We start from the raw sequence: 27,232 nt of genomic DNA, 5'->3' as shown, positions 1-27,232 counted from the left end.
AATGCAGAACTAATGGACTTAAGACAGCAAAACCAAGCCTTGGAGAAGCAACTGGAGAAAACAAGAAAATTTCTAGATGTAAGTATGGTAAAAGGCAGCTATTATGAAGATGGGGGTGGGTAGCACTGCTACTGAAGATTAGTTCAGAGAGAAATGCTTCTTTTTCTCAGATTTTGAGCAAACGTATATAGATGGTAGAAACATCAACTGTATTGTAGGTTCCAGTCGAAGAATATAATAACATTTTAAAAGTTGAAAATTAATTGGAAGTGCTTGCTTAGGACAGGTCTGTATTTCAAGCAATTTATAGTTCTTCTTTTCTGATGGCTTTTCATAATATTAACCCAGAGTTAATTTCTCTTTTCAATTTCTATTTATTCTACATTTATTAAAGACAAACAGTAGAGGAAATTGTAAAATATTTGCTTACTGTCATTTGTGTGGTGTACCTGGAACAGAAGAAACAAACCTGCCAATTTTGTGAGATATTACTTGACGTGTCTGTGCTATGCTAATTTTTTGATTAAAAATATGAAATGTATTGTCCCAAATGATAAAGATGTTAATGGTATCTGTGATAGGTTCTGCTGTCTTATACTGATATTACTGCCACCAGTCTCACATTAATGCAAGTTGGAAGTGATGACACTTAATTTGGAAAGTTTTTAAATCAAATGGTGTATCCACATAATTTCTTGACTTTCAGGAGCAAGCAGTTGACCGAGAGCATGAGAGAGATGTATTCCAACAAGAGATACAGAAGTTGGAACAACAGCTTAAGATTCCACAAAGGAGTCAGCCTGTCAATGAACATCAAACCAGAGAGGTAACACATTTTGCTACTTTTACTCAATGAATATAAATGACAAGTTGACAGCTTTTAAGATATTATAATGAAGCTGTTTTATGGTGTACCTAATCTGCATCAATTCGCAAGCCAGGAAAGTAAATACCCTGAGATTGAAGGTGTTGCAGGAAACTGGTGGAACTGTGTTTTGGGGCTTTTTTTAGGCTGTTTGGTGTTAATAGCAGACGTACAGAAACATCTTGATTTTTCAATAATGCTCTCTCCTGTAACTTAGAAAATCCACTGTTCTCAAAAGTTTGTGAAAACATTCAATACCATTATGGCAATTTCATGTTCTTATGGGGGTTTTTTGACATCCTGTTTTTATAGCACAGGTACACCACCAAGGGAATTGAGTTACTGAGTTTAACACATGAGATGTTGTAGCACTCTGTGTGTACTCCTGAACCTCCCCAAAGAAAGTCTGTTGGCACTGAAATAAATATAGTGACTATAGAACAGCAGATCAAGGGAATCACAGAAAACTGTTTAAGACTCAGCAAAATCAAGTGGCAGCAGTTGAAATGCTATCTATTATAGTGCTTTTGCAGATTTGTTTGATGAACTGTTAGTCAATTAAATTACATTTTATGTTTTGTGGGTTTTCTTGTGTCCTGCTTTTTGATCAAGGTTGATACTTTTGCATGATTTTCTTGCTTGATTTTCAGCATTAAAATGCCCTCTTTTACGTTAGACTGTCATTTTCAAATCAAAGGTCTTACTGGAATAGTTCATTTGTTGTCATTCAATTCTCAAATGCTACCAATATTTAGTACTCTGTATTATATGAAATATTGGAAGGTGTCCCTGCCTGTGACAGGTGTGTTGGAACTAGGTGACCTTTAAGGTCCCTTCCAACCAAAACCATTTTATGATTCTAGGCTATAGTTTAGGACCACTGACAGTAACAGGACATAAATTCCTATATGTGAGATAAGCGTGTCAAAATACTACCTATTTGGAATTTGCAAAACTGCATTTTATTGCTTTTCTAAATATATCTTAGTACAAAGGTTTCTATGAAATGTGATAGTGTTCAGTCAGTATTATGGGATATGGTTGTCATCAGCCTCTGTGAACAATGAATCATCTGGAATTAGCTGGGTACATGTTAAACAAAACATACAGAGCAATTCTACATCTATTTCCTTCTGTTGCCAAGAGTGTGCACATTCCTCTCCTGCTGACATTTTACACAGATGGAGGTGGCCGTAGCACAATTAATTTTCCTGAATCCAGGATGTTCATTTACAGTTAATTTTGTTGCATGTCTGTTTATTATTTTTGGCATGGATAGCATATCCATGGAATTTCTGGTTAAAATTCTCACATTAAAAAATTCTCCCAAGAAGAATTCAAATTTGATAGCATAATTAAAAATTTATTTTTATGTATAGATTTTTTCAGAACCTATATATAAAAATCATCCTGTTTTAGATGTGCATGTACACATATGTGTACAATCTTAAGGTGGCAGATATGCTACAATGGAAATTGAAAGCACGCTGTAAACACGTTTTAACTGTGATTAAAATTTTGAAATTTGTACTTGAATTAAATTAGAATTTCTTAGTAGGTAGAAAGACAGTAAGATAATGTCTGCAAGCACAACAGATGTAGGAGCTGGTTTAGATATAGGTGATGTTAAAAGTGATACGCTAGAAATTATAGATGGGATTTTCAATAATGTTTAGATTTACATTTATCTTGTCAAATGCAGTACATACTCTTGCTATATAGTATATTTTGATGTCACAGTGTTCCTTGAAATATTTTGTAAATATACATATTTTCATTATTTATCATGCTTTTGGGAGAGCTGTTCTATTTTTTGTTGTTGTGTATTTCTTCTGCTTTGAGGGAGTGCCATGACCATTTTCAGTTGATAACTAAATTTGTTTATTACTGTTGTTTCAGCTTTATCAACTTATACCAGGGAGGGTTGTCATAGAATCTTCTCCAGACTTGATTTTTATTTTTCCATTTCTCTCTCAGGACTTTTCTGAGGTCACTTCAGACTGTGATGTTACTCATGGATGGATAACGTCACTAATACCATCCTGTCAGCTTTATGTTCTGGTCCTCTTGTCTTCTATCTCTTGAAATGCTTTGAGTCTTCTCCTTTTGGCTACATCATAACTTCCTAATTGTAAATACTGAAATCAGTTTCTTGAGTGGGACAAAGATTACTTTCCCTCTCTCTTGCTCAGTTGCTCAGGTCTTATCTCTGTACTATGGATTTGTTATCATCTTCCTTATCTGTAATTTCGATTAATAATTTCTGAAATACAACTAGAAATGGATAGCTATTACTATCTCTGCCACTTTAGTTAATCTTTCAATATGTTGCTTCTGAGATACATACATCTGACCTACTGAGATTCAGAATGTTTGATTTGGGTGTTTAATCCCCCATAGAAAGTGAATTTATTACATCTGTTTGGTCCCATTTAAGGAACACAGCAAGAAAACAAAGCTTCGTGTCTTTTGTGATTTAAGTATAGCTGTTCTCTTCAATGATAAAGGTTCAGTGACTTTTAGGCTATTCCTGTATGTCACTAATCAGTTCCTTCTTCTGAATAATTTTGTCACAGATTTTTAAAACTATGATTTTCCTCTGAGGCAAATAGCTTCTTGACCTTGTCAAGACATTTCATCCATAGGTGATAAAGGCATCATTTTAGTGGGCTGCATAGGGATGTTGTGCTGGTTGCTTTTAAGTGACTACAGAGTCTGAAGGATTCAGAAGGACAAGATCAGGTCTAGAGAGTAGGTGATGTGGCACAGAACATACCACTTCTTAAATAATGCTGTTTGTATTTGTTGGATGTAGTACCACAGTATTCTGACTGTATGTTCTGTTTCACCTGAAGAGTAGGAGTTTTGTTATGGGAGAAAAAGAGGAACATTTTCTTCCTGTCAGAAATGCATGGTGTTGCTATTGCTAGCCAACCCTTCCAGTGCAGTACAATATAATAATATTGCCATCTTGTCATCAGGTTGAACAGTTAACAAATCATCTCAAAGAAAAAACAGACAAATGCAGTGAGCTTTTGCTCTCTAAGGAGCAGCTTCAGAGAGACGTACAAGAACGAAATGATGAAATTGAGAAGCTAGAATGCAGGATAAGAGAACTGGAACAAGCCTTAATCATCAGTGCAGACCATTTGCAAAAGGTATTGCTTGGTTGAAATTTATCAAGGATTTGCTGCTTTGTTATTTTCCTGAGACCAAAATAGTGTATTTTTAAAATTTGATAACTATTAGTATTATTTATATTTATAGGTGGAGGAAAGGAAACAGTTTGGCACCATCATAATAAAGGGAGAGTTACCTCTTGAAGTACAACTGCAAGCTGAACGAGAAGCTGTGGACAGAAAGGAAAAGGAGGTAAAATGCCTGTGAAAATTTCCATCTTTCCGCTTAGATTTTAGTTTGTCAATTTTTGCATTTGGTTGCGCTTACTGAACTATACAGATTCATTTTTTACAGTTAGACAGAAGTCCAAATCCCTTTTAAATTCTCTCATGATCCATGATACTTGTTGTTCTGTGTTAATATTTATGACCTGCAAGAGTGTTTCTGAAATAAAAATTCAGCCCAGTTAAGGAAAACTGATTTTTTTAGTGGTTTTTTAAAATTCCATTTAGTTTAAGGACTCAGAATGTCACCAAGGACCCATTCTTTTGTTTATGCATAGCCAACCAGTTTGCTGTAGACATTGTACTTGAAATTTATAGCATTTAATTTTTAGTATGGCTTTCTACTCCTTTTCCTGCTCCTTTTGTTGGAAACATAGGTCACAAACCTTGAGGAACAATTGGAGCAGTTTCGAGAGGAGCTAGAAAATAAAAATGAAGAAGTTCAGCAATTGCACATGCAGCTAGAAATTCAGCAAAAGGAGTCCACTACTCACTTGCAGGAACTTGAACAAGAGAACAAATTATTTAAGGTAACTGTGCAACAGAGAAGCCTAAAGATTTAGTCTCCTTCCTCCACAGAAATAAGTTCTTTGAAAATGCCAAAACATCAAATTCTTCCTCAAGCATTCCACTATTCAACTTGCCAAAATATTAAAAAGCTTATATGATTACTTGTCGTTCCATGAAATTTGTATATTTTAATTCCTACACTTGAAATACTCATAGAAGAATATTCAGAAAATGCTGTGTCATGACTGTATCATGTTTTTGGGGGGGGGTTTTGGGCAGGATGAAATGGAAATACTAGGACTAGCTATCCAGAAATCTGAAGATGCTGCCATAAAGGACCATCACTTAGTAGCTGGGAGGCTCGCTCACATCATGCAAGAAAAGGATCAGGAAATATATCATCTTCATGAACAAATAGCAAAATTGCAACTGCAACTTGAAGTCACAGCTGACAACAAGGTACATACTTCTGAAATCCTTTTCAGAGTCCTACTTTGTGCTGCTAGTTTGAAGGTAAAAAAAGCTCTCTGTCCCCCACCAGTTGCATTATCTTCTATTGCTACCTTAATTTAAAAATGAAAATGCCTCAGTTTCAAGCAATGCTTTAAACCTAATCTCTTTTTCCTTTTTAGTCTCATTTATGACAGTTGCTTTTTGCAGCTTTTCTTTTTAATTATTCTCTTTTATTTCTACTTGAGTTTTTGTCTTAAATTCTTCTTAATTCCTTATTCATCTGATACTTCTGCATATTTTATAGTATTTAGGTAGCTGAATTCAATCTCAACATTGATTTTAGCATCATCCCTCACGTGACTTTCATTCAGTGTTGCACTCCAGTGACATCTGCTGGATCATGTTAGATTTTAATGCATTTTTAGCAGGTGAAATTCTCATCTCCATGAACTTGTGTGAATGCTTTGTTCTCATACCAGTGTTGATAACATCTTTTATCCAATTTCAAGCATGGAGGTGCAAACAAAATGCTGTGTTTTATTAGAAGTAGAGAGAAAGAAAGAAAGAAGCAGATTTGTCTTTATTTACTGAGCTTTGCCACCTGTGGCTTTCTGTTATTTTTCAGTTATCAGCTTAATCTTCTTTTGGCTTGCTTTCATTTTATACAGATAAAACACACTGATTTTTTCAGTGGCTGAATTTTGAATTCTGACTATTTTAAATGTTATTTATTTGTCATAAGCTTTCATTCAAAAGCAAGTTAAGAACAGGATTTCTGATATCCCTTGGTAGCTGACTGAACATTTAGGCTAACATTCTACTACAACATATTGAATCCACTAAAATAGGACTCTGACTACGCTGGATAATTTCACTGAGTTTTTAGTTCAAAATTCAGTTATAGTAAAACTCAATGACTAATAATGAAACTTCGAACTGGATTTAGGAAACTGGATTTAGGAAATATTAATTCAAGTATCCAGAACAGTTCTGCTCTATACAATGACCCAAGCAATAGAGTTACAGGTCTTGCCTTGAGAAAAATACATAGGCTTCAGTTATAATTATTTTTGATTAATTGTTTTTTCTCCTATTACATTAAACTTAATTTTCTTAATTTCATCATCTGATTTGGTTTTCTTTTCCAGGACATTAAATAATTACTCTGCTTGGTTATGAGAGCATAATTAAATATTAATAGATTATTCTTAGGTTAATTCCTTTTCCAAGTCTCTTAGACATCTTCATTCCACTAAGTGTTTTTCTTTTAATTACTGTTTCTATTCTGTGGGCCTTTGTTCCATGATGTAATCAAGAACAGAAACTGTTATGCTGAGTTAATAGCAATCACCAGGATCACTGTGCCTGTGGCAGTGGGGCTGAAACTATATGATCTTTACAGTCCCTTCCAACCCAAGCCATTTTATGATTTTATGACTCATTCAGATTTTATTTTCTCTAGTCTGTGGATTTTTAAAATTAGTTCTTGGTTGGTAAACCAGCCTTTCTAATTTATATGGTCGCATTTATTTTTGTACATATTGTACTTATTACAAAGTCATCTTATTATTCTACTTAACTAACTAAGCATAGTGAAGTATTAAGTCATGAAGGAAGAAACATGGCTATTTGAGTAATGGATTTTGTCATCTTTCATCTTTTCTGCATGTTTTTTTCATATTTGAAAAGACTTAATAGAGTTCTTATCTATTTCAGATACCATAGCTGATTTTATTTTATTATATGTTTTCCAGATTATTTTTGATGTATCCTCTTCTGCCTTCTGCATTTCCACTGTAGAAGCAGTGTTCACTTCAGATCTCCAAACATTCACTAGAAAAAGAAATCCATTTTGTTTCTTAGCCTTACTGCTTACAATCTTGTCTGCCTTTATTTTGTCTTCATAAAGATAATTCTTTTGTCATGCTTTTACATTCAAATGAAATTTGCTCCCACTGCAATTTAACAAGATATAAACAATTAAAATTTAAACAATTTAACAACACTGCAATTTAAATTTTTTAACAAATTTTTATTCCTTTTGCTGAGACTTTTTTATTTATTGAATTTAGAGTTCATCAACACCACTCATTCCATTTTTTGTTTCTACTCATTTATTAGAAGGCAATATGTCTTCTCTTTTCTGCATCATATGGTCATCACCTTCATATTTGATCAATTACATAATTTTATAAATTTCTTGGAATTTTGATGCCCTTACACAGTGTTTAATTTCAAGTGTCATTAGAAGTAATCTAGGAAAGTATTGTTCTTACTCTCTTCAAGTTTTCATGAGTCTCTGATTCTTGTTTGGAAAGTCATATGAATTATCAAATAAATACTTCTGTAACTTTGTCTCTTTTTACTTTGATTTAAACTATGGCACAAAGAATGGCTCTGGATCTGTGTGTACTATTTACCCTGTGTGTGTGTATGCCCATCTGCATATATGTGTGCATGCACACATATACACACAAACACATATTAGGATTGTGGCAGACAATGTCACATTCAACTGATAGGTGTTTTCTTTTCAGATTAAAAAGCATGTTATATTGTTATTTTTCAACACAATTAGTAAAAGGTCTATTTGTATTTAAAATACATATTCATCTAAATTGGGTGTGTCTTATATAAGCAAGTATCATGAGCACTTAAAATTCAGTGTTCCCTAGCTCTGTGAATGTTACAAATGCTTTCACTTCATCTGATGCTTTAATACCTATTTTTCAGTTCTTTCAGGTCATGGGCTACTTTCTCAGTGCTGTTTGAAGATGTCTCAATTCTCATTAAAGCTTTAGAAGAGACATCACGTTAAGAAATTAATTGAGAATTTTCTTTTATGAGATCTTCCAAAGTTTGATTAAACTGTTTCTGTGAAGCCCAGGACAAACATGATTTGAGTGTTTTTGTGTTTCTGACTGTGTTTGGCTTTTTTCCCCCAGGTTATTGAAGAGCAAAATGAGCATATACGGGAGCTTGAAGCCCAGGTAGAATGTCTGAAAAGTGATCAAGAACGTGTGAAGAAAAAAAAAGATGAAGAAGTAGAGCAGTTGAATGATGTAATTGATAAGCTTCAGCAGGAGCTGGCAATTATTGGACAAAAGATCCCAACAGATGTTGCTGGTTTTCAAGAAGATGCTGACAATCCAAAACACATACTTGAAGCAGTTCTGGCAGAAAAGGAAGCTTTGGAAAAGCAAGTAGAAAACATAAATACAGAGGCATCTCAAACAAAGAATGAGCTTGAGGAAACAAAGTTAAAAATGAGCCAGTTAAAGCAAGAAATAAGTATGTTAAAAAAAGAGCATGCAAGGATAACAGAGAAATGTAAGTGTGCACTGGTCCAAGGTGGTAAGTCGAAACCAGAAGACAGGAGCAATGGAAAAACTGACCAAATGGAAGGAGACTTATGTCAGGATATAGACTTGTCAGATCCGTCCCAGCGTAGGACTTCAGATGGGAATGCAAGAGTCACCATTAGCAAGATGGAGATACAACTGCAGCAACTTCAGGCATGCATTAGGCAAAAAGATTCAGAACTGTGCCAGTGCTACAATGAAATAAAAGACATGAAAGAGCAAAGCAAGGCTGAAAAAGAAACTCTTAAAAAGAGGATATTAGAACTGGAAAAGACACTAATGGAGAAAGTTGCTGCTGCTCTTGTGAGTCAGGTTCAGCTAAATGCAGTTCAAGAGCAGAGAAGATTCATGCAGGAAATTCAAGCTTCAAAGTGTGTGGATGAAGCATGCAAGAATGCCCAAAAAGAGCATTTGAGTGATAGAACTGAAAATGAGACAGAATCAAAATTATCACACTTAACACAGAGGCTTAGTGAGATGCAAGACCAACTGGCAATGGTAAATCACAGCTTGGAGCTAGAAAAAGAAAATGTTAAAATTGCACAAAAGGAAGCTGCAGTTAAAGAGGAGAGGTTCTTTGAGCTTCAGCAATTCTTAGAAGAGATTAAAGAAAAACATAAAGGAGAGATTCAGAGATATATTAAGCAAGAAGAATTGCAGACATATCAGGTAAATAGACACCATTTTCTTTTCTATTGTTTACACTAAAACCTGTTTTTTTATGTATATATAATGAATGAAATGGTTCTTAATGAGAATAACTATAGGTATATTCTGCTCTGTGTGGCACTTTCATTTCTATATTATTCCTATGGCTACAAAGAAGAGAAAGATTGTATTTTAGGAGAACGCCACTATCAGTTTCCATTCATTATGTATTAAAAACACCTTACCTTTTCATAATTGTAAGGTGGTTTTGAATTTTGGACATGAAATTTCTTATTCTTACTTTGACGTGACATAGAATGGAATGTAGTACATTTTTACATGGTGTGGAGGTAGAGATGTAAAAATTAAAATTATAAAAACTGTCTAAGACAGAATTCAGAATGATAAGAGAGGTGACACCAATCTTCTATACAGGTGTTTTTAGGATGGAGGTTGTTTGTTTATGTATGTTTTGATGTTGATTTGTTTTCTTGTTTTCCCATCTCAATTCCAAAGATACTTCCCTTCAGTAGCTTTTCCAGATTTCCATGCACCAGTGATTTATTGCCTCTCAATTTAGAACCATGAATCAAAATTGACTATGTTTGATAGTCCAAAAATGGGCTTGATGTCTTGGAATGTAAGAATTTCCGAAGTCATGGAACCCAGAACTGGACAAGAAAAGGTTCTAAGATCTTCCATCCAAATACAAATTTAATAAACATCATAAATGTCTTATAAGTTAAATAATTTTATCAAACCTCATTTCCTACTTTCCATTGACCTTCCTCCCTGTGCTGGGTGGTGTATCTAATTTATGCTTGTAGTTCAGTGAACTGTAAGATAGTCTTTCCTCCCATGGCCTTAGTCTTATTTTTTTGAAGCTGTGTTAACCCAAATAACATACATTTGTTTTCCTAATTGGTCTTTTCACTTTGTAAGTTGGTGTGAAAAACTTTGTAAGTTGGTGTTAAAACTTGATTCTTTACCATTTTCCATGTTTTGTATTGCCATATAGGTAGAAGCACAGCTCATGGAAAGCCAAAAAGAAAAAGTGCTAATTACTGAACTCGAACAAGTGAAAGAAGAGGCAGCTGCAGCTAAGGAAGAACTGAACAGTTACAGAGAAAAGGCAGAAAAACTTCAGCAAGAACTAATAGTAAGAACCAGAGTGTTTCATATTGTATTTAAATCAAATAGTTGTACAGGACTTAAGTGTTCAAATATGCATGCTATAGTTTGGGATTTTTTTATGTTTTACTGAGGATGCCACCAAGAAAAACAGCCACTCAGTGCCTACTGTGAGTGGAACAGAGCTGAGGCTGTAGATCATATATTCACTCATTGCCAAAATACTTAGTGCAACAGTGGATCTAGAGCTGTATTTCTTAGGAGATAATATGTGCTACCATGTATCATAACTGCCTTAAAATAGAACTAAACTGAGCTGTAATGGATAGAGGGTTCCTTGGATTTTAGCTGTTTTAAGTATTTGGAAGGATTGCAGTTTGAGATTCTCCATATTTACAGGTAAAAGAGGCAAGTCTGATACATCTTCAGGAAGACCTGTGCAAAGTCAAAGACAACCTGATTCAAGCAGAAGAGAAGCTTGCAAGTTACCTGAGAAAGAACAAAGAAATGGTGAAAACTGAAAGTAAGAAGGATGCAGAAATATTGTGTGATTTGTCAGCCAGTGAGTCTACTCTAACAGGAAACAGCTCCTCATCACAAACAGACAAGACTGTGGAAATCTCACCAGTCCTTGTTAAAAATGCAGAAATCCAAATTGATTTGCAAAATGGATGCTCTTCAGAAGAGATTGCAGAGATTGTAAGAGAATTTACTGAAAAAATTGACCAAATGCAGGAACTCCATGCTGCTGAAATCATGGACATGGAGACAAGGCATATCTCTGAATCTGAAGCATTAAAGAGAGAGAAGTTTGTTGCAGTACAAGTATTGACTGAAGAATGTAATACTTTAAAGGAAGTCATAGAAACTCTACAAGCCAAAGAAGTATGTTTTTTATTTTATAATTACTGAAATACTTTGGTTCAAACTTTTGCTCTTGCTACAGAAATTCCCGTGTAAAATCTGTAAAATGTGGACCACCACATGCTCAGTAAAAAACTTGAAAGTGTTCTAATGTTTCCATGGCCCTGGGAGAGTTTGTGAACCCTTCTCAGCATTTAAGTTTGCAAGTGTGCTCTACTGTCAGGTGTTTCCTTATGCTTCTGCCTTGAACCTGCCCTGTGCTGTGAAATGTCGGTCACTCTGTGGAATGCCATCTCTCTCATATTCATTTATTTATTATACTCTGTTTATTACTTTGATTGCAGGGGAATTGGAACAAAGGGGTTCACATCATTTCATGCTTCTTAAAAGTTTCTTCCTTACTGACAGTGGATGAGGGGTTAAAGACTTGATTGTTTTCTTTTCTAAATACAGAGAATCCCAGTTTCTGGATTAGCACATTCTCCACCACATCAAGCTAGAGATGGAGGTTCTAGTGGTAAGAAATTTGTTTTTACAGATTTCAAACAGCATTATAAATTAAATCTGCTTTTTTGATATTAAGTTTAATATTAAAAAGTTTGTGTTCTAAGAAATCAAAACAGCTACTGCCCAGATTGAAGCAGAAGTTGCAAAAGGTTCTGGGCATGACATGTCTGTTAATTTGATAAAAAGAAAAATTTCTGGAGCAGAGATGGGTTTTAGTTGAGGCATCAGATGCTAATTATTTTCCTTTCCATTGGAGTTTATGTATCCTTCTTAGATATTACATTATCTCTTCATCATCTCCTGATAGCATTTAAAGCTACAGCTCCCTAGCAGTGGGAGATAGTGACAGGGATTGACTTCTCCAAGTGTAATAAAATTACATAGGCTCCTTTACATAGGCAATGCTAAGCTTATTAAGAGTGGGTCATTTGGCACAAGTGTTTATGCAAGTAGTTGTTTGTCTTGTAAAACTAAATAAGGATTTTTAAGTTTGGTTGTGGTTTTATTTTTTAGTTTAGTGTTACTGTTACTTCTTTGAAACTGAAAAAGAAAAACTATAAAACAGGTAGTCTCCAGACTTAGAATGAACCCTTAGTGACATGCAACTACCTGTTAAAACAACAGATAAAAAATACTTTTTTGATGCCTGTTCTTCAAAGCTTCACAGTAATCCAGCTTTCATGTTTCTCTCTCCTTTTATTTTAGACTCCAGTTCAGACTGGAGTCAAGGAATGTATCTTGCTCAGACCCAGGGATCCGACACAATATCTGAAGGAATAGATGAAGGTGAAACTTCAACAGATTTACTTCCAAAAAAAATTAAGGTAAAACAGACTCTTTTTTTTTAAGGAACAAGAATGATACTACTGAAATTTGAGATTAGCTTCTGCCTGATCATTGATAACAGAGCCATTTAGATAAGTTTTAGTGTTGACTATTTTAATACACTTTCTCACAGTGATGTGCATTTTTGCATTTTAAATTAGGCTAAATATGAGTTTTATATCTCTAGGCTTGCTCTTAGTTATGATTATGAGAAAGAAAACTAGTTATAATTTATTGCAATTTTGTTGTATTAACAATAATGTCGTGATCATATATTACACAATTGTATAGGTTCTATTTTTATAGCTATGTATGAAAGCAAAGCTGTTTATCATAAAGTAAGGGTATCATGCTTTAATTACATTTTTTTTCAATCATTTTGTAACAAATCCCTAGCTTCATAATAATTTCAAAAAGTGAATGGCAAAGCTCACTTGGAAGCTTCCCAGGACTGTTTTGAAAATGTCAGTTTCCATTAGTAGCTATTTTAAAAAATAAAAAATTGATTTGATAGATACACACTGGAAAACTTTATTTGAAACTGATGAAAAATACAAGTATTTAATAAGTTTCTATGTGACATATATAAAGGACTGGGTTACACTTCTGTCCTTGGTATGAGGAAGCATAGTTTTCTTATGCTGATCAAATTAGAAGTAACAGTTTTCCAATACATATGAAATAAGATTGCTATTATTATTGTTGTTGTTATTATTATACACTGTTATTACTGGCATTACTGATTTCTTTTTGCTTTTATTGTAGGGCTTGCTGAGAGCAGTCCATCATGAAGGCATACAGGTGCTGTCTCTCACTGAATTTCCATATAGTGAAAAAGATCTTTCAGCTCATAAGCAAGAGCCAGAATCTTGGCTAGAAGAAAGAAAAGCTTTCCTAAGCACCATCTCATCTTTGAAAGATCTAATTACAAAAATGCAAGTTCATAGAGAAGCTGAGGTATAAATAATATTGTATGATTCTATCTGAATAAAAAATAATTTATTATGACCTTCTGAGATACATTCACTGTTCAGGTTTAAATGCTTAAATATTATTTTACTAGGCAAAATATTTTTTAAATTATGCCATAAAATTCTATATTGTACTTCATGCTATTACAGCATATATTTGTTCTTCTGTGCATTGATAACTTTTGACTGTATAGGTCCGCATAAGAATAATTTTATTTTGAAACATTTTCCAGTAGCAATTTAAATAGAATTTTTTAATGCTGTTACTTATTGGCTTATTAATCAGTAATATGTTAAAACTTTTGCTTGTTAAATTACCCCAGTTAGACTCTTGGATATATGCAGGTAGTTTCAATTACATCATTTCCTTTAGCATGTAAAGTGGGCAGATGAACTTTGTGTCATTTAAAATTAAATCTTTTTCATACGCAATATCTGCACAATACCACATAACTCTGTGAGAGCCTAGGGAGAGATGTGCAATATATGAACAATTAAAAGAATAACGTGATATAGTAACCTCAGTAATAACTGCACAGGGCTAAGTTTTCAGTTACAAAAAGCTAAATTGCCACCATTGTAAAAAAAAGCTAAAAGTTTATGATTTGTGAATGCAAAAAAATTTGTAATGTGTACAGTAAATGCATCCATTTAGATGGATGAAATTTACACAATTACTAAGAAAAGGTAAATATTTCAGTGAGAACACACACTCTACATAGAAATTATAGTGATATAATCTTTCAATTTGGCTCTTTAAATTGTTTTTTTTACCACTGCAGATCTATGCAAGTACTGAATCTCCTGAAGGTGTGTCAGACTGGCGAGGAGAACTTCTGCATGCCATTCAACAGCTTTTCGTGAGGGAACAAAATGTTCTCCTTGCTGCATTTCAAACTGAACTTGCAGAAATGGGCACAAGAGATGCAGTGATGTTGATGAATCAGTTAGAGCACAGACTACAAGAGCAGGTAATATAAACTGTACTGTAGTCAAAGTGTCTACATTAGATTTTAATTTTAAATTTATAAATACATTATAAATATATGTATTAATGGTAGTTTTGACAGTCTAAGGATGAAAAAAAGTCAGACTTGCAGAATGAACTAGTGTCTTTTGAAAGAAAAATTATGTGGCATGGGAAAGAAAGTTTTGGGTGCACACGTTACAGAATATATACAGACTTCAGAGTTTGATTTGAATTAAATACAATTGTCCTGAGCTTGATGCTGTTAAATTAATTAGAATTACGTTACACTGTCTAAGAGAAATGGTAGCTTGTTTATACAAAATAATTTGTGAGAAGAGAAAGTGACAATGCTGCTGTGGGACAGAGAGAAGTAAGTTATCTTCTCTGGAACATGGAAGGATTAGCGAGAAAATTGCAGTTTGCCAGAAAAGTGATAGCTCTTTTCAGTCTCTAATTTTGATGCCTAGAAGAGAACTAAAAAATAACAAGCAGTTTTTCCAAATATTGTAATACTGACTTCATTGAAAATGTTTTGAATATATGTGGACTATGAATATATAAATAAATGTGATGTCAACACCGTAATTATTCTCATAAAATCTGGAGTTTTACTTTGAAATGTTTCTAATGCTAATAGGCTACTAACCAGAGAGCAGCAATGGACAGTCTTCAGAATGCAGACAGAAGAAGTTTGCTGATGGAGATTCAAGTATTACATGCTCAGATGAACAGTAAGAAAAGTAACCCCAAGAGAGAACAAGAGATTGATTCAAAAAGCCAAGGTGACTTCTGTGGTAATTGATATCTGTTTCCAAATGCTTTCAAGGCAGTGCTCATAATGTTGTAAGTGACAAAAATGGTGACTTTCTTCGGTCTCTGATTTTGATACATGTGTTCTGAACACTCATACTTTTCATCTTCTTCAATCTTATTTGACTCCTTTTGCAAAACTTAAGATAATAATCTGCATTCTTATGACTTGTATCAAACTGAAAGTAATACTAAGTTATCTTCAACTGCTGTAAAAATCGAGCTTGAATTTTAAGGTTATTTTCCGTGTATATGCTTCACTGTTTAGGTTCAGCAGCTTGGAAATTATCTAAGTTGGATAGTCAGTCATAATGCAGAAACTAAGAAGCAATTAGAATGAAGAACAAAAAGTTCAGAGAACAGGTATTAAGTAAAGCTCATTGTCAGTGTTTAGTTACAAATATTAGGTCACAAGTATACATATGTAATATAACTAACTTAAATTGTGTTAATCATCATCATATGCAGATGATGCATATTGATATAGTTGCACACATCTTATAGCCTGTAAGAAATACAGAAGTTGAAGTGATTTATTCAAAGTACAAAAGGTATTCAAGTATAAAAGTCATGGGTTTACTTTTATTGTGCTACTGAAAGAAAATATTATTTTAAAATATCACTCTTAATAATAGCCTTGTGGTCATGCTTTGGCTAGGAGAAGCTTTACCCAAAACAGTGCTTTTTTCATGAAGTAATTTCCATGTGAATGTGCTCCCATTAGAAATGCTGGAGTATAATATGCAGCAGAAGCAGTTGCAGATTCTGGAGATGCAAGTGGAGCTCCGGAGTATGAAGGACCGAGCAGCAGAGCTTCAGGAGCAGCTGAATTCAGAGAGAATGATGGGCTCAGAGCTGAAGAATGAACTTGCACAAGCCAAACTAGAGCTTGAAGCAACCCTTAAAGCACAGCACAAGCACTTCAAGGACCTAGAAACTATCAGGTGTGGCTTTCAGTGCCAAGCTGTCTGTGTTGACTGTGAAGATTTATCTTTCCTAATCTGAAACCATAATACTGATTTTCTTAAAGGGCTTGATCTCATGTACTATAATTGCTTCTCAGTATTTCTGTAAAACCTACCTGACAAAAATAGACTTTTTATATTTGACAAAAAATGTATTCCAATTCATAACTTAAGACTTTATTAATTATCAAGTTCTTTTTTAAACTTTGTCACATTAGACTACTGTATACAAGCTAATAAATAGACGATATTTATTAAATTTTTTAATCTCCCAGGAACATGGAGAAAAAAATTGGAAAGTTATGATGACTTAGCAAGTGCTTCCATATGAAATGCTCTAAAATGTTGCTTTGACATGGTTGATAGCAGAAACCACAGATTTGGCACTTAAGAAAGCCATTATTATTTATGCCTGAGCCTGAGGGATGCACCCATGAACAATATCTTCATATTCAGCTCAGAGATAACAAATTAAGCTGGAGTTTACATTGGGATTACTTCAAAGATTACTTTATACCCTTTACAGACCATCAGGAGCAAGTTTTTTCTGCAAACAAATGCAAAATTGATTTGTAAATAAATGAAAATTTCAGTTGTAGATTTTTCCTTTTCCCTAATACATTTTTTTTCCCTTGAGAAACATGGCAGCAAGATGCAATTCCATGGTATTCTTTGAGATTTTGGCCCGTGACTGGATAAGGTTGAACACTTACTTCCTCTGAGTCCCCACAAGTGGCAGCTACAAAGGTAGCAGGATGAATACACTTGTTGTAGGTCTTGAACTATGCAACTCTTTTGGATTTGAGTTAGTCTTGTCTTTGTAATAGGCTTTTCACTGTTACTCTACTAGACTAGCAGTGTTTTCAGTGCACAGGATGGAATAAATATATAAAACTGACTGTTTCATGATAGTATTAGAGCCATTGCCTCATGTAAAGTTTGCCCATTTCTCTTTTAGGACTGAAGTTAAAGAAAAAGCAGCTGAACTAGATATTCTCAAGGATACGATGGCCAGTGAACAGAAAAAATCAAGAGAGCTACAGTGGGCTTTGGAAAAAGAAAAAGCTAAAATGGAACGCAGTGAGGAAAGAGGAAGAGAAGAGCTTGAGGTATTCCATAATCACAAGTGGCCTGGGACATCAAGGAGCATGAAAATATTCTTTTGGTCCACATTTCATCTCAGCTTACTTTTTTTTGTCAAGTGCATGCTTCATTGTTCTGACTTCAACTGTCATATCATCTAGAACTGAAGAAAAATGTATAGAAGCTGTGTGGCAAAGTATGAAAAAGGCCTGATGCATATTCCATTTAAATCAATAGGAAGTTTACTGTGCTTTTCAGGCCCAAGATTAGAAGATTCAATAATGGCTCTAAGTTATTCAGTGGGACAGGACACTGCTGGTATGGCTGCACTCAGCCCCCACCACAGCCTAACTCATAAAATATAGTATTTAAGAATATGATTTAAGGAGACATATTGTTTGTCACCATTTAAAAAGTCTGCAGTTTCACCTCATGAAAAGCAAACTAGGGAGTTACTTAGGAGAAAATGTTTCATTAATATCTTCTTTGGTACCTCTGCAGTATTTGATACAGTGAAGGGGAGAGCAGGTATCCTGCTACAAGACAAAAGACAAAAAACCAGCAACTTCAACAGTATCAATTTAGTTACATCATGAAATCCAAAGTTGAAAAATCATTTCAACAGTTTTAGAAAGTAAAAACAGCTGGCTGTCATCAGAACTACAGTTGTTTGTATCTCACTATAAAGTATGTGTTAAAAAGATACTTTTATGAAATAATCTGATTTTAGAAGAAAGACATCTTTAATGTATTTTAGTATCAGATGTAACTGCAGCATTCAGAATATTGGGGCATTATTTGGGAATAGCAAAACCTGTTTAAAAGCAGTGTGTGTAGAGGTAACATATTTGCAATTTGCAGAAGATAATGGAAAGTATGCACAAATGGCTTTGATAAATTCTTATGTTTTCTTTTGAAAGGACCTAAAGTTTTCTCTTGAAGATCAAAAACAAAAGAACTTAGAGTTAAGTAAACTGCTGGAGCAAGAGAAACAGCTGTCAAGTGATCTGCAACAGAGAATTGAATCCCAAGAAGCACTCAGTGCTGCCCAGCTGTCACATGAGCGAGGCCGTAATTCGGAGTTGCAGGTGCTTCTTGAATCAGAGAAGGTTCGAGCTCTTGAAATAAGCAGTGCCCTAGAAAGGGAAAAAGAGCTATGTGCTCAGCTTCAAAGTGCTGAAGATAAGGGACAAGCTGGAACACCTAATCCATCTGAGGAATTGCTTAAAGAGCTACAGAAGCAAATGGATGAAAAGCATGACCGTATAGTGGAGTTAGTAAGTGAGATGGAGAAGTATAAACTGGAATCTGTGCAAGTGAGACAGCAAATGGAAAAAGAAAGGCAGATTCATAGGCAAGCATTACAAGCAGAACAAGATGCTAACATAATAGTACAAAAGAAACTCCATGAACTGGAGACCAAAGTAGAAGACCTTCAGTGGCAACTTGGAGAAAAGAAGCAAGAAGTTCATAAATTAGATAATGAAACAAAGAAGTTACAGGAAATAATCCAAGAACTACAGAAAAAAGAGCAGGAGGATGAAGGAAGAAAGGAAGCCAAAAGGACACCAAGCCACAACCCAAATGAGGTACAGTAGGATTGAAAGTAATGTGTAATATTGAAATATGCAATTTAGCTTTAATTCTTTTGCTCAGTTATTGTGTCACTGTGCCTTGACTCGATCTATAAAATAGCCTGCAGATTACAGAACATAGGCACCAGAGAATGCAAAAGGGAAAGCATTCCAGTTTGCTTCCTAAAACTATTCACATGCTTCCTCCTGACAGTGAAGATACAGAAGTATATAAGGAGGAGCATAGTAGTGTACAAGGAGGAGTATGAGCAGGAGAAATGTATCTGGGTGTATACACCCACTTTGTGTCTCAGTACAGGAGAAGAACATTCCTTGCAACCAGTCACTGCCCTTAATCTTTAGTTAATAAACTGCAAGGAGTCTTTGAAATATTATAAGTGATATTCCAACAGCTTCAATAAATAAATGAGTAAGCAATCAAACAAGCGTATGTCTGAATATGTCTATGTTAGCAAACAAAACAGAAGAAAGAAACGAGGTAAAAAATCAATTTAAGAATTATCCTAAATTTTAGATGAGTGAAAGTGCTATCTCTGTTGCCTCTAAGTTCTTCACAGCCATAAAAGATTAGGAGAGATTTTAAATTATTTTTAAATTACTTTTAGAACATTTTTAGAAACTTGTCTGTAAGAGGTAAGTGTTGCTGGGTGAGTGATTTGTGGGTAGTTCGCAGAGAGGACTGATGAGAGACTTCCTTGCCTCTTTGCTATGTTTTTGCCCATCCTGACATCATTTGTTTTACCAGTTATTTGTATGTGGAGCCAGGAAGGAAATTTTTTTTCATCTACTTCAGCTACTGGTTTTTATCTTCTGAAGCATTGGAAACTACCCACAGCTAGAGGCAGGATGTTGAGTGTGTTGGTAACTGTGACAGCAGCAGCCTTCCTGCCATGCTCATTTTGTGCACCTTGTTCCTCTGCCCAGAGGGAACTGCCAGCACTGTGGTCAGCAAAGAGTCTTCCCTTGGATCAGGTTAGCAGCAGCTGTTGGGGTTTTTCCCCTTCCTCATCAGCAGATAATCTGATCTGCTTTCCAGGATCTGCCTAGAATTTCAAATAATGAATCTCCTGCTGTTTCCTGTGACATTTGCAACACTCTGACTTTTTTCCTTTGGTACCATGCTGTAGGGCAAGCAGCCAAAGACAGAGCCATGGACTCAGGTTTCTTTGTGAGGAATGGCAGTTCTTCCATGGCAGTGTTGGGAGGCTGTTACCTAGGAATACCTCTTCAGTGCATTGTTTTGCTTGTGGTAGCATGTAGTGTGGTTGCCTGGGACTGGACTGACCTCCATGACCATGGTGGCTTCTTTCAGCCCTTGTTTTTCCTGACTGTAAATTGGTTACAAAAACACATAGGTCCCGTTGCCCAATTCCTTGCACAACTGGTAAAGGAGCTGCTGATGGAAGAAACAGAAAGGCTTTGTGACATCCTGCTGAGTTTTTTGACTGGATTCACACTGTAGCTCCATGATTACTAGTTCTTAGTACAGAAAGACACTAGACCTTTTATGAATGATAGTTTAGTGCTACATTAGAGCAGTGTTGTAGTCACAATAAATTTCTTTCTCTGTTCAAAATTATTTGTTCTTCAGTTTCTGAGTGTGTTTCAGAAACATATGTTTTCATTTTACAGCACTGGATCACATACTATATATATATATATATATATATATATGTAAAAAATACATATTTCTTTCCAGACTACCTGGGATACACCCAATGACAGAACAAGAAATTGGGTTCTCCAGCAAAAAATGGAAGGAGCTGAGACAAATGAGTTGACTTACCGCACACTGACAGGAGATCTCTCTGCTGCTACTGAAATTCTGGAAAAAGTCAGACAAAAGCTGCAAAATACATCTCCAAAGCTGAAGCAGTTGGCTTGGAAAGCTGCTAGCAGGTTAGACCAGTCTTCAGCCATTTAGTTTAGTAAATAGCAGCCAGCAAGCTAATATATTGGGTTTGAAAACTAATTCACAGACTGCAGGATTTAATTGAGTTTGGGGTTGTTAGTTTTATTGTGTTTGCTGTTACTTGAGATGTGTACTGATGGAAGATCAAAATATAGGACCAGGACCAGTATCAAGTGCTGCTGTAAATCCTATATGTTTACATTGGGTCCTTTCTAAGGCACAGCAAAATAGTCGTTTTTTCCTCTGAAAAGTGATAAGATTTATCTGGGCATGGTATAGGTAGATGAATTTAAAATAGTAATTAAATAATTCATCGTGCCTAAGGAGATGAATATCAGGATTATTGTTCTGAATCACCCTCCTTGAGGAAAATATAATTATGGTCAAATGAAACTGATTTTGATTCTTATTTCTGGAAGGTTACTATCTCCATAAGGCTAAAAAATACCATGGCACCAGGTCCATGGGAGGTTTGCATCTGTTTTTATTTTGCTGTGATGGTCATTTAATATTAAACATTCCTTCTGAAACATTTGGGCAAAGCAAGAATGTAGTGTAGCTGGGAAATACCCTATGATTTTGATCACACAGATTCAACAGATTTGTGGGAAGCAAAACCACTATTTTAAATGTGCTTTATGTGGAATATCCCTGTCTACAAATGAATGGAACCTGTTCTGTACACTTTTTTTTTTAAATCAAGACAATTTTGTTTAGAGTCACTTAGCAGTCTTGAAAACATTGCCCTGTCTCCTGTACTGCTGAAATTATTTGCTCTAGATCCAGTGCATGGGTATCCACAAAAGTTCTGTTAGTCTGGCTTGTGATGTCAGAGTTGATCTGCTGTTGAAACCCCTTTTGTTTCAGATTGCAGTTTGAAACAGCAGATGATCAGGACTTCATTTCAGTACAAAATGCTATTGAAGAAGTTATTTCAGAACTGAAAATACTGCCTGGATTGTCCAGTCTGGAAGAGGTGAGAGTCAATGCTGTAACTTTGATGGGAGAGTTAGGATGAAGATCTGTGAGCAGAAACTGCAAGGAGCTTGTAAGGCTGTACTTATTCAGGTCTTTATAGGGGAAGATTCCAGTGAGTCTTCTGACTGGAGTTTGTAAAGTATAAAAACCCCTTTCCTTTTATTTTTTACTATTTGTAATACTTTAAAAGTGATTTTGCAACTTTGAAATCAAAACTTTTGCAGTTTCATTTTAAATTTCTGCATCTCATGGCTTTTTCTTTAAGATGTTTTCCTTTCAGCAGTAATCCTGTAACTGAGGAAACTTTACTCAGTACTTTGTGATATTAAAATCAACATGTAGTATTTACTGTATTGTGTTGACACAACACATTTACTTAAACTGCCTTGTTTAAGTAAATGAAAGGCCACTGAAGATTGAGTGGCGTGCACCTGTGTAAAAGAAATGAAGTTAGGTAATCTGTTGCAAAGAATTCGGCAATATTTGATTTTTAAGTGAGCTTGATTTGGTCCCTATATTTTAAGCAAGGATTTTCAATGTAACTTGAAAAAGGCTTTTTTCTTTTCCTCTAAGTTAGATAAACATAAACATAGTAGAAAACTTTGCAAATTGAGCTTGTATAAAAATACTCTGTTGTAATGTATAGAGTAAGTATAGACAAGAAAGTCACTGTGATTTGTAGTTTACATGTATGCTGAAGTTTTTTATATGAAGTTGATACAAAGCTATTGTCATTATCTATAAATGTTTTTCACTGTAAACCAGTTATTTTCCAATTGGCAATTTGGACCTAATAGAAGTTGAGTTTGGTTTTCTTTCTTCCCTGTAGCTGAAGATGGTGCTGCCACCAGGGACTCCATCCAGCTCCCTGACTGAGAGGCTGCTCAGGCAAAACGCAGAGCTGACAGGCTTTGTCAGCAGACTGAGTGAAGAGAAGAATAATTTGAGGAATGCTGTTATGAAACTGGAGGAAGAACTGAGAAGATACCAGCACAGACAGCCTTCTGCAGACTATGTATGTCCTTGGTGATACTGATCTACTGAGTTATGTATTCAGACATAAAAGCCTAATTTCTTGTCCTAGTCACCCAGTTGAGAGTGATCAAGTCATTTGTCTTTCTTGCCTTCCCTCTACAGAGTAAATTGGTGTGAGTTATTCATGTTCATTGGTCAGTGTGTCAGCTCATTCTGTTAAGTGTAAAACCTTGTGATTTTACCCAGCTTCTTTTTGTTAACTACTTTTTTATTTTAAATGTTTTGTGCCTTTCTTTTTTATCTCTATCTCGTCACCATGATATCAGATCCAGATAGGTCCAGATAGCCTTCAAGATCATGAAGCTAGGATTCATGAGGGGACTTGAGGGGACTCTTTTTTTAGAGAAGCTGTATTTTTCTGGGACTTTGGGATCCTAAAGTCACTGTTATTGAGGTGTTAGAGTGCAAGGGTGGCCTCAGATCCAAGCATTGAATAGTTTTTCTTACTAATTTTATGAGCTCTCCACCAAACCAATGGCTAGAATGACATGGCCTAAGCTTCTCCGAATTATGTCATTCAAATTCAGTTTCCTTTGTCTTCAGTCTTCTAGGCACTCAGCAGATATTGGAGTTAATATTGATACTCTTGTTGCTTCTGAGAAGGAAATTTGGAATAGAGAAAAGCTGTCGCTGCAGAAATCTTTGAAACAAGCTGATGCAGAACTCTCCAAACTGAGAGCAGAGCTCAGGAGTGAGGCTTTCCTCAGAGAACTGGGATCAGATACTGAAAATGCTGTTTTAAGGGTAAGAAGATATTTTTTCCCACATACTAACTACAGCTGCTTTAAAATTTTTGATTTAGGCTTATTTTTCATTGTGTTCACTCTGCTTTATTCTGAGTAAAAAGATACTAATTCAGTCTTTAAATTTTCATCCTCAGATACCTGAATATTATTTTTTCTCTCCAAGAATGACATGGACACCTATGTTGTCCTTTGTGTGTTCTCTATTTCTTGTTGTTTAGGTGATCCTCAATATATTAAGTTGCATTCAACAAGTGTGAGCAGCAGCACAGTCTTCTCCATGGTAGTGAGAAATGAATAATCACAGAAATGCTATGGAAGTAACGATGTCAAAAGTCTTGGAACTGTTGTGATTCTTGGACCTTATGAGGTTTTTTGTCTTTTTCTCTTGTTGCAGAGAATTTATGGCAAATACCTACGAGCAGAGAGCTTTCGGAAAGCTCTCATATATCAGAAAAAATATTTGCTGCTGTTACTAGGAGGATTCCAGGAGTGTGAAGAAGCCACGCTGGCCCTCATAGCACGGATGGGGGGACAGCCTTCCTACACAGACCTTGAAATCATCACACATCGTTCAAAGGGATTCACACGATTTCGCTCTGCAGTCAGAGTGTCCATTGCAATTTCAAGGTAACCTGGAGGAAGTTACAGTTCAAACAGATATGACTGTGCTGGTTAATATATACTTTTCTAGCTCCCTAGTGAAATCTAGAAATTGTCATATTCCATCCTGTTTAAATGGTGGTTTTGGTAGTCATGAATATAGTAGATACTTGTAGGGTGACAAGGTAAGCAGAGTGTAGGTAAATTTTGTAATAGGAATAAGCAGTCTGAGTGTAGGTGAAAAGGGCTCAGTATCTGATAATCACAGATGGAATGTACTGGGTAAAGTCATATTATTAAAAAACATGAGCGATTCTAAGGATTGCACTTATTGACAAAGGCTTTTTCTGCAACTAAATTTCCTTTAATATTAAGTCTTACATGTAAGTATAATATAGATTTAGGTATTAATTTTCTCAGTCTAGGTAGTCCTTTGAATTTCACATGACTAAGGATGGGCAGGAATTGATGAGGAAAAAAAAGTAAAGTTTATTACTGCATAGTACTCCATGTTGCTAACAAACCTTCACAAATGTTTGAGCCCCCAAGCACTTCTGCTTGCTATTGTTCTGAGCCTTGTGTGTCATATAAATTCAAGGAAGGGTTCACATACCTGTTGTGAGAATTTTACTCACAGTGCTCTGCAGTTGCAGTTTTGGGGCTGCAACAGAGTAAAAAAGTATATTTAGTATGATTTGAAAATACTGGTGTGCTGTAGCTTCGGTGTTTGAGCCATTTACTTGGATCTATACAGCACCTCTGGAATTGTACAGGTGAAACTGAAAGCAGGTTTGGGCAAATGATGGTCTTAGTTTTTTAGAGAAGTTGTAGTACAACTTAGTACAGAAGGATGTTTTGTATTTGATACTCAGGTTTTAGATGCCCATCTGTTAATTTTTTGCTTGCTAGTCAAGAAATTCTTATACTTTCTAGAATACAAAAAGCAGATTATTTCTGTCAGACTACTTAATTTATCCTGAAGCTGTTTGGTTTTTTGTTTTTGTTTTGTTTTGTTTTTAATTTGAAATGCAGAATGAAGTTCCTGGTTCGTCGATGGCACAGAGTTACAGGTTCTGGTATTCTGACTATCAATAGGGATGTCTTTAGCCAGAACACAGGTAATGACTGAAAAAATGGTATTTGCAAGTCACACCACTGCTTAATGGAGATGGGTTTTAATTTGTGTTATCTTCATGTGGAATGAATGGGGGCTGTTCCCTCGTTCTTTTGCTATAATTGTTTGGATTAACCTATTTCTCAGTTTTCATGCTCAACACACACACTAACCTATTTACTTTCTCTTCAGTTTTGTTTTGCTCCATCATGGGTGGGATTTAAAAAAATATGGAAAGGTTTCTCTATGGAGTGTGTTCATGAAAGCAGTTTTAGCTGAATCATTGGAGTTTTCATATGAGATCTGCACCATGGTCCTTTTCTTAGAACAAGTTTGTCATTCTTTTGTTAGAGGTTTAAGTCTGGGAAATAAGAGTTTTCTGTTTGCTTTTTGTTTGCTTTTTTGTAGGAGTCTAAGGAGAATCAGAAGCTTCTTTATTATTCAGTGGCTATTTAGGTCTTCACTAAAACCTTTACTCACTCTGTGAGAGTTTTGTCACTGATGTCAGTGAAGCCAAGATTTCACCTCTGCTAATCCTTGAGGGAGTCTGAAAGTGGTTTACACTTGTTAAATGCCATTTTTGTGATATGCAAAAAGAAAACTCATATCTGAGACTCCCAGTAAAGTACAAAAGGTCTTACATTTTTTAGTTTTCAAGACACTGCTTTTTGTATTTCTAATATTCTGTATCTTTTGTATTTCTAGGTAATGAATTACGGCCTGATTCATTTTCTGGTGGCATGGATCTTTATGGAGAACAGAGGCATTCTTCTAGATCCAGGTCAGGCATAGAATCTTCTAGATCTCCTATAAACTTTCAACATAAGTATATTTGGGGTTTTTTTTATTAATATTCTCTTTCAGGCTGTGTTATTTAAACAGTGTTTACTGCTAAGGTTTGAGACCTTTGAGACCTTTGATATTGCAAGATTTAACATTTTTGTTAGAATGTCAAAAATGATGTCTCTGGCATTCAGTGTGATTACTCATCACATGATTGCGGCCGAAGCTCAATGTGAAACCAGGTATTTTTCATCAAGGGCAACATTTTTATGCATGCCATCATACTTTGATGAGCTTATATGAAGTTGTGAGTTCAGATCTTCACTGAGTATCAAATTTTTGGGTTTCATTTTCATGTAAAAATTTTAATGTAGCCATTTTTGGGTTTCATTTTCATGTAAACCACCTCAATATTTGTATTGTCTTAGTATGTCATAACTGTAACAGTTTACATGATAAAAACCTTTAATCTATTTTAGCCACTATTGACTTTTATTTAGAGTAATGACAAGAGGCAGAATCCTGTAGATGGCGGTGTCCTTGTTGACACAAGCTTCTTAATAGAAAACTAAACTTCAATTTACTATGGATTTTGCTGCAATCTCACTAGGAATTTTCTGGTCAGTCTTTGTCTCAAAAAAATGCAGCAACAAATCCTGTGCAGTAGAAAGAAAAGGCCAGGGGGAAGAGTGGTTTCTCTGGCTTGGGCAGTTAAGTGGCAGGGAGGTTTAATGGGTTTGATGTGTTGGCTACCACATGGATACACTAAGGGCCATGCAGGCCAGAAGTTATCCCTGCCTACAGTATTCTGCTGTGTTGCTGATATTTTTACTCAGAATTTCCCTTTTTGAAATGATGTGTGTTGTTTTGCCCCTAGGTTCCATGCAGATTTAAACCCAGTCTCCTTCGCCTGCCCCCAGCTGCAGAACTACGATCCCGAAAGGGCTCTGACGGATTACATCCATCGTCTGGAGGCACTGCAGAAGCGGCTCGGCAGCGTGCAGTCAGGTAGGGCTCAGCACCCTCCCCAGCACCTCTGGGCAGCACAGGGCCCACTGCCACATGGGTGCTGGTTCTCTGAGATATGTAACAAACAACTTA

General features: G+C 35.4%; 1 protein-coding gene across 6 annotated transcripts in view; it reads left to right on the top strand.

The window, feature by feature from the left end:
* AKAP9 (A-kinase anchoring protein 9) overlaps positions 1-27,232 on the top strand; it is a 103,750-nt gene that overhangs the window by 75,354 nt on the left and 1,164 nt on the right. For 5 of the 6 annotated variants that reach the window (XM_021551657.3, XM_021551654.3, XM_021551653.3 and 2 more), the window contains 25 exons: positions 1-78; positions 707-826; positions 3,847-4,023; positions 4,133-4,237; positions 4,647-4,799; positions 5,059-5,238; positions 8,178-9,263; positions 10,261-10,401; positions 10,773-11,258; positions 11,691-11,754; positions 12,450-12,568; positions 13,335-13,526; positions 14,323-14,511; positions 15,148-15,292; positions 16,045-16,264; positions 17,244-17,394; positions 18,289-18,957; positions 20,663-20,862; positions 21,743-21,851; positions 22,683-22,868; positions 23,432-23,632; positions 24,029-24,261; positions 25,267-25,352; positions 26,054-26,129; positions 27,009-27,139. The exon at positions 1-78 is cut by the window's left edge and continues 155 nt beyond it. In XM_021551657.3, the coding sequence (XP_021407332.2) occupies positions 1-78; positions 707-826; positions 3,847-4,023; positions 4,133-4,237; positions 4,647-4,799; positions 5,059-5,238; positions 8,178-9,263; positions 10,261-10,401; positions 10,773-11,258; positions 11,691-11,754; positions 12,450-12,568; positions 13,335-13,526; positions 14,323-14,511; positions 15,148-15,292; positions 16,045-16,264; positions 17,244-17,394; positions 18,289-18,957; positions 20,663-20,862; positions 21,743-21,851; positions 22,683-22,868; positions 23,432-23,632; positions 24,029-24,261; positions 25,267-25,352; positions 26,054-26,129; positions 27,009-27,139 (5,497 nt within the window). The remainder of the gene's footprint in view (positions 79-706; positions 827-3,846; positions 4,024-4,132; positions 4,238-4,646; positions 4,800-5,058; positions 5,239-8,177; positions 9,264-10,260; positions 10,402-10,772; positions 11,259-11,690; positions 11,755-12,449; positions 12,569-13,334; positions 13,527-14,322; positions 14,512-15,147; positions 15,293-16,044; positions 16,265-17,243; positions 17,395-18,288; positions 18,958-20,662; positions 20,863-21,742; positions 21,852-22,682; positions 22,869-23,431; positions 23,633-24,028; positions 24,262-25,266; positions 25,353-26,053; positions 26,130-27,008; positions 27,140-27,232) is intronic. The other variant, XM_021551655.3, reaches the window with a different exon arrangement.

This window comes from Lonchura striata, chromosome 1 (assembly GCF_046129695.1).
Source record: "Lonchura striata isolate bLonStr1 chromosome 1, bLonStr1.mat, whole genome shotgun sequence".
Taxonomy (NCBI): Eukaryota; Metazoa; Chordata; class Aves; order Passeriformes; family Estrildidae; genus Lonchura; species Lonchura striata.
This window is presented reverse-complemented; position numbering and strand designations above follow the sequence as displayed.